Source organism: Capsicum annuum, chromosome 9 (genome assembly GCF_002878395.1).
Source record: "Capsicum annuum cultivar UCD-10X-F1 chromosome 9, UCD10Xv1.1, whole genome shotgun sequence".
Lineage (NCBI taxonomy): Eukaryota > Viridiplantae > Streptophyta > Magnoliopsida > Solanales > Solanaceae > Capsicum > Capsicum annuum.
The window spans coordinates 47,073,010-47,082,499 of record NC_061119.1 but is presented as its reverse complement, the minus strand read 5'-3'; the positions used below and the strand labels follow the sequence as shown (position 1 = coordinate 47,082,499).

At 35.9% G+C, this 9,490-nt stretch overlaps 1 protein-coding gene across 1 annotated transcript; it reads left to right on the top strand.

Annotated features, from left to right (window-relative positions):
- The first annotated feature begins 8,156 nt into the window (after positions 1 to 8,156).
- On the top strand, positions 8,157 to 8,959 carry LOC124887063. The gene is made up of 2 exons (XM_047396238.1): positions 8,157 to 8,273; positions 8,495 to 8,959. The coding sequence occupies exons 1-2, from the start codon at positions 8,157 to 8,159 to the stop codon at positions 8,957 to 8,959; spliced, it is 582 nt and encodes a 193-aa protein (XP_047252194.1).
- The last annotated feature ends 531 nt before the right edge of the window (positions 8,960 to 9,490 follow it).

The window sequence follows — 9,490 nt, the reverse complement described above, 5'->3', positions numbered from 1 at the left end:
ATCGAGTTTGTTGTCACTAATCAGATAGGGAGTTTGAGAAATGAGAATTTAGGATCTAATGAAGAGATTCAGAAATTAAGGCAGCAAATGATAGAGATGCATCGAGCTTGGGCTAATGGGTTTCCACCTCCCCCAGTTCCCATTGATAATCTGGAATATCTTTCTGGCTTGCCTCCCGTGTCACATGCACAATTTCCCATTTTTTTTGATATGCCACAATATGCATCAGGATCGACTCCGGGGCAACAATATCTAACCACTTCCAACGTTCATTTCCTCACTCCCTAATACAAGACTACCACATACTCGGCTCCACCTACTGTGCATGCTTTTGCAGCGCCACTCCTACCTGAAGCGCCTACTTTTGATGTTCATCCATAAGTTGTGCCTCCCTACTCTATAAGAGAGACTGCATTGAATATTACTGGTGATCAGCATTACACTCTCGAGCTTACATTCAAGTTGACTGGTCTTTATGGTGACCCTCACCCGCCTGAATTTCCTCCTAACACTGAGAAGCCTGTTATGACAGAAGAACAAGAGAAAATGATCAGAAAATTAAGAAGTTTGGAACTGGCTATGAAGAACTTGCAAGGACTTGGGGGTTACAAAAGTGTCTCATATAAGGAATTATGCATGTTTCCAGGTGTCAACCTTCCTCCTGGCTTTAAAATGCCAAAGTTTGAGAAGTATGACGGACATAGGGACCCAGTGGCATATTTGAGGCGCTATTGTAACCAATTAAGGGGCGCTGGAGGGAAGGAAGAACTACTCATGACTTATTTTGGGGAGAGTCTCTCAGGCCTAGCTTCGAAATGGTTTGTTGACCAAGACATTGACAAGTGAATTAGTTGGGATGACCTAGCAAATGGATTTGTGCAACAATTTCAATACAATGTGGAGTTGATCCCTGATGAAAAATCCCTAACTAGTATAAAAAAGAAGAATACTGAGAGTTTCAGGGAGTACGCAATCAGATGGCGCGAACAAGCTGCTAGAGTAAAACCGCCAATGAAAGAAAGCAAAATAGTGGAGGTGTTTATTCAAGCGCAAGTTGAAATATATTATCAATACTTGTTACCTGCATTAGGCAAGTCATTTATTGAGGTCCTTAAAATGAGGGAGATGATAGAAGAGGGAATTAAGACTGGTCGCATTGTGAGTTTTGTAACATTAAAAGCGACAACTCAAGCAATTCAAAAGGGTTCAGAAAGTGTTGGGGAGACAAGGAATGAGAAAGATGCATCTTCTATTTAGTTGGATAGTAGGCACGATCAAGAAGACCTCGTTGTCGTCACTCTCAGGCTCAAACATAAGTTCATGTCCAAGCTCCACATAATCACTCCCAAAATCCATTATACTCTGCTCCTCCACCTCTATATCCAGTATATAACGCACATCCATATGTTCAACCCCCATCTTACCCACAGTAGAATACACTAACTCCGTAGAGTCGTCCTCTAACTCCACAGACATACCAAAACCCTCCTAAGCCTAATTTTCAATCCAAGCCAAATAATGAAATGAGGCAGAAGTTGAGAGATAGCTTCGTAATAATTGGAGAGTCATATGCCAGTTTATTTTAAAGATTGGTACAATGGGGCATGATCACTCCTCTCCTTGGGTACACTCTTAAATGGCGTTCAAGAAATTTTGATCCTAATGTACGATGTGCATATCATTCTGATGTTTAGGGTCATAGTATTGAAGATTGATGAGATTTGAAAAGAAAATTGAAAAGATGATTCAAGATTGATCAATTATGGTGTAGAACATTGACAGTGAGGGAAGCTCTAGTCATGTTGATATGCAAACCAGTGGCTAAGTTGTCAGGATGAGCAATTGAGAAGTCACCTCTCTCCCTACTAGGAACAGGTCTGGTAGTTTTTTTTATTTTCTTTTTTATTTTTGAATTATTTCAGGGTTGTAGTTCGGGATCTATCTTGTTTTGTCCTTTTGTCATTTAGGTTCAAACCCTTCTATCTTTTATTTCAACTAAATGAATTGTCCCTTTTTCTTTGTGTTTAAATATGTGTTGTTCGTTTGTTTTCTTTAAACAGTACATTTTATGTTGACTCTAGTGATATGTCATGCTTGCGGAATTTTCAATCAGATCTGAAAATCCAATTTAATCATGAAACATTGGATCAGAGCGCTAAAGTTAGGAGAAACATCTGAGAAAATAGTAGAGTGCTGAGACATTTGGTGACAAGTTCAAGCCTTCTTTAAAAATTAAGGCCATTTATGTTGAGAATCACAAGGATAAATTGATCATCAATTGAATGACTTGTCTCAATTAGGTCAAACAGTGTTTGCGTGATCCTATCAAGAGGAACAGAAAAAAATCAACTCCACAAAAGCATGAGTCATTCAAAGTGAGGGATGTACAACAAATGTGGAGTTGTATGTTTGAAAAGTATAGAAAAAGAGATGACACACATTCTCAGGGAAAGTTAGTGTTGTAAAACATGTCATAAGTGATGTTGATCGTACACTTTTACATTGCATGCTATGTACTAGTATTTTCAATGATTGATATAACAAAGGCATTTTATTCTGTTATCCAAACATTGTGTCATCCTTTGTTTACCCCATTTGAGCCTTAGTATTATTTTCTTTCATACCCCTCTTTTGGAATCAAGATAAAGCCAACAAAGCTTAAAATAAAAGTATCGAGCAAGAGAATAGAGTCAGAAATTTTCACAAAAAAGGGAAAGAGAGAAAAATGTGTCCACAAAGGAAGAAAAGAGTGTCAAGAAATTAGAGTCAGAAAAATCATAAAGAAAAAAGAGTAAAAAAAAATAAGTCAGAATCAAGCAAAAAAAAGAATAAGCTGCCAGAACTACGCGTGACCTGATTCTCCTCTCTCAAGGGTGAGATACGTAGGCTGCCCTACCCTGGGCTCGGTCCAACCAAATAAATAATTTAGAATTGCCCAGTCAAAAAAACTGAGGCAAGAGTTGAACCTCATTGCTTGGGTCGATTCCAAAAGTGGTAAGTCCTACCCCACTTCAAGTGTCGTTTGGGCCTCATGTCATCCTTTCTTTCTAACCCTATCCAAAAGCCAAGTTACAACCAAAGAAAGACCTTTAGATCAATCTTTGAGAATGTTAAGGCTTAGCATACAATGTATATGATGATGCATTTTGGGAACTACTTATCTTCCTCAGTATAAAAAATCAGGAGAGAAATAAAAATGAGAGAGTATTATTGGTGAAAACCCTCACGGGCACCATAAGGCGATGGTAAGTTGAGAGAGTCTTATCGGTGAAAACCCTTATGGGCACTTAAGACGACTGTGAGTTAAGAGAAATGAAACTAAGAGAGTCTCAATGGTGAAAGACCCTCACAGACACCATAAGGCAATGGTGAACTGAGGAAAAAAAATAAGAGAGGCTTGTTGGCGAAAACCCTTCAGGGCACCACTAGTCGAATGAGGTCTTAAATGTAATTGAACTAAGGAAACAACTCAGTTTCAAGTCCATTAACTCAACAATAATGGGTAGAAAGTTTGGGTGAAAAGATCAAGCTGCTTAATCCAAAATGCATGGCATAATCATTAGTGTTGACTGTCATTTTTAGATGAATTTTTAGTTTCTTTGTTTCAAAAGGGGACATTCATTGTCTTTTCTTTCTCCTCTTTATTTTTATTTTATCTTTCTTGAGTCAGTTATTCAAACAAAAATTATCATTCTTTCTTTTTGTTTCTTGTCTTTGAGTCAAGTCCGTGTCAAAACAAGTGAGAAAAGATTTCAAAACTGGCTACCAGCTTTTTTAATTGCACAAAGCAAGACAAAAGCTAGCACATGAAAGAGACATTATTGTGAGCCAAAAAAAGGGCATGCAAAAAATTTTGTCATTAGAGAAGTCAGGGAACTCATGAAAATACCAAGGTTCAAAGGGTCTATCTTAGAAACATGGCAAAGTAGAGATAGTGTTTTTGTTTTAGTCACTCTTAATAATCTGAGTTTGGGTCAATGATTCAGCAAGTCAATGATATATGCTAATGGTTGGAAGCAAGGTTAAATGTGTCAAGGGCAAGAGCGATCGTCGTGAAAGCTGAAGCCACAAACCAGCCACCATGTTTTAAACTCACAAGTTTTCTTTGATAAAACAAGAAACATATTACCTTTAAAGCAAGGACTTCAGAGCATAAATATCAAGGGCTGCAATGAATCACTTCTACAAATACAGAAAGCAAAGTTGCTGCACAGGTTTGATAATCAAATCATGGTAAAAATCATCATCCTATATCCCTCGGAGATATACTTTCTTGTCCAGAAATTTCAGTTTTCATTTGCTAGGTGATACACTTCTTAAATTGAACCTTCACTCCTAGGAGACGTACCTTTTAGTCGAGTTATTCCCTTTGATTCCTAAAAGATGTACTTTTAGTCGAGTCATTACCTTTGATTTCTATAAGACACACCTTTTAGTCGAGTCATTCCCTTTGATTCCTATAAGATGTACCTTTTTGTTGAGTCATTCCCTTTGATTCCTATAAGACGTACCTTTTAGTCGAGTCATTCCCCGTGATTCCTATAAGGCGTACCTTTTAGTCGAGTCATTTCCTTTGATTCCTATAAGTCGCACCTTTTAGTCGAGTCATTTTCTTTGATTCCTATAAAACGTACCTTTTAGTCGAGTCATTCCCTTTGATCCCTATAAGACGTACCTTTTAATCGAGTCATTCCCTTTGATTCCTATAAGGCGTACCTTTTAGTCGAGTCATCCCCCTTGATTCCTATAAGGCATACCGTTTAGTCGAGTCATTTCCCCTGATTCCTATAAGGCGTACCTTTTAGTCGAGTCATCCCCCTTGATTCCTATAAGACGTACCTTTTAGTTGAGTCATCTCCCTTTGATTCCTATCAAACATACCTTTTAGTCGAGTCTTCTCCCTTTGATTCCTATAAGACGTACCTTTTAGTCGAGTCATCCCCTTTGATTCCTATAATACGTACCTTTTAGTCGAGTCATTCCCCTTGACCCCTAGAAGACATACCTTTTAGTCGATTCAGCCCCCTTTATTCCTATAAGGCATACCTTTTAGTCGAGTCATTTCCCTAGATTCCTATAAGACGTACCTTTTAGTCGAGTCATCTCCCTTTGATTCTTATAAGATGTACCTTTCTAGTCGATTCATTTCCCTTGACCCGTAGAAGACGTACCTTTTAGTTGAGTCATTTCCTTTGATTCTTATAAGGCGTACTTTTTAGTCGAGTCATCCCTCTTGATTCCTATGAGACGTACCTTTTAGTCGAGTCATTTCCCTTTGATTCCTATAAGACGTACCTTTTAGTCGAGTCATTCCCTTCGATTCCTATAATGATATGACTTTCACAAAAGTCCTTTGATGATACACTGGGGCAAAATTTAATTCTTGTTTTTGTAACTTTACTTTTTTGGCAAACGAAATTTTTCTTTATAATAATTTTTGTTTTGGGATAATCTTCTTTCCTGTTTTGATTGATTTCAGGAGCCTGCCCGAAGCACAGGGCAAATAAATGGAAAAATCAAGCAACAAGGTGAAGAAATTAAAAGTTAAACAGATTGAAAAATAGCAAGTCAGGAGCCCGCCTGTAGAACAGGGTGAAGAAATTAAAAGCATAGCAACAAGTTGATGAAATAGCAAGTTAGGAACCCGCCTGCAGAATAGGGTGAAGAAATTGAAAGCATAGCAAAAAGTTGATGAAACTCAAGTCAAGAGTCCAAAATAAGCTACGTAGCTAGGTTTTTGTAATTTCATTTTTGTTTTTAACTTGTAATTTTTATTTTTGATGTAATGACAGAGCCGCGGACCAGAACCTCGACGGAACCTCACTCGATGCTCCAACTCGGTTGTCCTTCTTTCTTTTGTTTCTTCCTTTGAATTATGGTTGGGTCAAAATTCTATTTCGTTGTCTACTTCTTTGTACGAAAACACTTTCTGTTTACATGCAAAGAGGGGCATGATGTAGATACATAATTTTATCCCTCCCCAAAAGCATTCTTACTATTTTACCCTCGTTTTAGCGCGTGCCCTCACCCGTGTGATTATATCCGACAAAAGTACAAAAATAACAACCCTTAACAAATTTTATCTTCTTTTAAAACCTCCTAACAACCTCTCCAATTAAAAGCGGACACCTCACCACCCCACACCCCTATACCCATGTGACCCCACCCCACCTCATGACATTTTTTGGCCTCACCTAATAAAATTGAAAAAGGGAGAATAGAGGGAACCCACAAGGGGATTGGATCAGTTTTTTCCATTTTTAGAATTGAAAACAACAAAAGGGACCAGAAAAAGAAAAGAGAAGAAAGCGGGGCCCATTGGAATTTTTTCCCTTAAAAAACACTCACCTCACAGCTGGAACCACACACAATTCTCTCACTAAGATACCACTACACACAAAACTATTACCATCATATTCCATTTTCATCTTTTACAAAAGAATAGAATCCACTCACACCACACCTCACGGGAATTCACCATAGGGAGAAGATAATTCTCTATTTTTCATCATCTGCACACACCCACTGATTCAGCAATAATATTCAAACACGCACACACACACTCCTTCGACCATGAACTAAAAATAGAGAATCGGGAGAGAAAAGACGTGAGGGAGAGAGATAGAGAAAACAAGAGAGTTTTTGGTGAAATTTCTCACTGGAATCGGCATTCCCTTATCAAATCCGACCACCTGCAGACCCAAAAATCCCTGAATCCTCTTCGTCTCTTGTTCTCCGATGACATATTGTCGAAATCTTCAATCAAGGAACACTGCCAACATTGTTTGTTACCGTTACGACTGAATTCGATTAAAAACACCATCTCCCACCATTGAGGTAAGCCAACCAGCCACGTCCTCATCTAAATCATCAGAAAACAGTTCGGTTTGCATAAAATCAAATTCGGGTTTGTCTATTTTTGGTGATTTCTATTTTAGGTCAGTAGAAAATAAGAGAGGGATGCATACCATAGCTGGGATTCACTGTTGAAGTTCGATTCGACTTTCATCAGCGCTGACTCTATCGGATTTAATCAAAATAATGCATCGAATTGAGAAAACTTTAAATCGAGGTCCAATTCTACTCTTTCCTTCTTTTTATCTTATCGTTTATTATATTTTGGTGTGTTGGATTGAATATCATGTATTGCTTGATCTTTGTTGATAATGTTGTGATTTGCGTGTTTCGTGATAATTGATGATATAATTTTGATCACATGTTTGAACATCTATGATTGTCATGGCTTTGATTGGTTGTTTCTATATTGAAGTTGATTATTTGATCGAAAAATGAGATTTGAGGGGCGGGAATTAAAAACATTGATAAAAGTGAACATTAGTTTATGTTGATTCATTGATAGTCGCTTGATTCGGGATAAGCATATACTTTGTTAAATTCGATAGTCTCGTGTGATAGTTTAATTCGGATAGGCAAATGTAGACTCGGGTAGGCAAATTTCAAACTTTTGTTTTGTTGAATGTGCTTGGGAATATTTCTTTCTAATTTATTGTATTCTATTCAAGTGTATTCATTTGGCCAGGGAATGCCCCGAGGTTTCATGTATTTATGTACCAGGGAATGCCCCGATGTATTATGTCTTCGAAGGAAGTTCGTGATCAAGGCCCGAGTCATCGGGTAAAGCATTGGAGCTTAGTTCAGGTTTAGTTTAGAATAGGTTTTATATTTTTTGCATTTTTCTATTTCGAACTGTATAATTGGACTGGACACTATATTTTGGATTTATTTTGTTTCATGTGTTTGATTGATTGTTTTATGTGTTTTTGTGTGGTTTATACATTTGTAATGTCAAATTAGCCGATATGCTCCACCAAGCGACAGTGGTCGAACCACGGGATCGAGGGGTGCCTAACACCTTCCCCTCGGTCAACAAAATTCCTTAGTCGAAATATCTATTCGCAGATCAGTTATAGAGTCAAAATCATTTTGAAAAGGATCTCCAAAGGTGACTTGGCACACTGGATTATGTCAAGTGGCGACTTTGAATAAAAAATGTAAACAATCCTTTTTCGAAATAAATTTTCAATCTTTTATCACTTTGATAATAAAAATCCTTTCGAACCTTAAAACCAATTCTTTTGGCTTAAAAAAGAGGTGTGACACCACCAATATATGATTTTCTAGAGGAAGTTAGATTGATGTCTGGTAGATGGAACTGTGAAAACAGACAGCAGGCATTGTTTACTTTTACAGATCTTATTGGTAAGTTTCAAGAAATTCTACAACAGAATGAGGCGGAGAGTACACGTATAAAGGTATGATGAAATTTAACTATTTATACTAATTATAGATATATTAGTTTTTTCATTTATTTTATGGATATATTTTCATATTCACATAAGAAATTAAATAAATTATATTCTGTAATAAAAATACATATGAATGGCAGAAAAATGCATATGCTGAGATGGTCAAATACATATGCCAAATTGTTTCTGATATAACTTTGCAGATTATTTTTGTTTAATAATTTTAGGTTATACCTGCATCAGAATATATCTATATAGTCCACAACAAGGAGAAACATTTTATTGTTTATCTTATGGAAAAGAAATGTTCTTGCAATGCATTTCAGTTGGATGAGATACCGTGTGTTTATGCTTGTGCAGTTCTTGATAGCAAGAATTTTAAGAAGGGACCATATTGCTCTGATCTATACAAACCAAAAACAATCTTGAGAACATGTGATATTCCAGTTTATCCTCTACCACACAAAGATGACTGGATAATTTCAAGTGAAAAATTGGTTAAGGTAGTTCTGCCCCCAAAATACAAGCGACCCCTGGAAGGTCTGCAAAGAAGGATTGTGAAAAGTCCGGACGAGATATGTTTGGAAAGAAAAGTAAAAATTGTTGTAGTTCATGCGGATGTAAAGGGAACAATAGGCATTCATGTAGTAAATACAACAAATGATAAGTCGGTTGATGTATTTAGTTATTAACAATTGAAGTTTTTTTCCTTGAATAAAATATATTTGATTTTTACTTTTAAAAAAATGTTTGATCTTATAGAAGTTGTTATGCTTAATGTGATTGAAAGTTTTTGTTTTTCTTTATTAATAAAATATATAAAGTAACTTTTATATTATGATAATACATGAAATACATTGTGCAGAAATATATATATATATATATATATATATATATCTATATATATATATATATATATATATATATATCTATTTAAATACATATATATATATGTGTGAAGATTAAATACATGAATACATATATACATTTTCATTATGATTAAAATATATTTGATTTTTACTTTTAAAGAAATGTTTGATCTTATTGAAGTTTTTATGCTTGATTTGATTTAAAGTTTTTGTTTTTCTTTATTAATATAATACATAAAAAAGAATTTTATATGATGAAAATACATGAAATACGTTATGAAGAAATATATATATACAAAAGGATATCTATGTAAATACGTATATACATATGTGTGAAGAATAAATACATAAATA

What these genes read in the sequence shown, in the direction of transcription:
- LOC124887063 (XM_047396238.1), top strand. Translation starts at nt 8,157, where the DNA reads ATGTCTGGTAGATGGAACTGTGAAAACAGACAGCAGGCATTGTTTACT. An exon ending in CGGAGAGTACACGTATAAAG is followed by an intron (nt 8,274 to 8,494) that starts GTATGATGAAAT and finishes TAATAATTTTAG; the next exon opens with GTTATACCTGCATCAGAATA.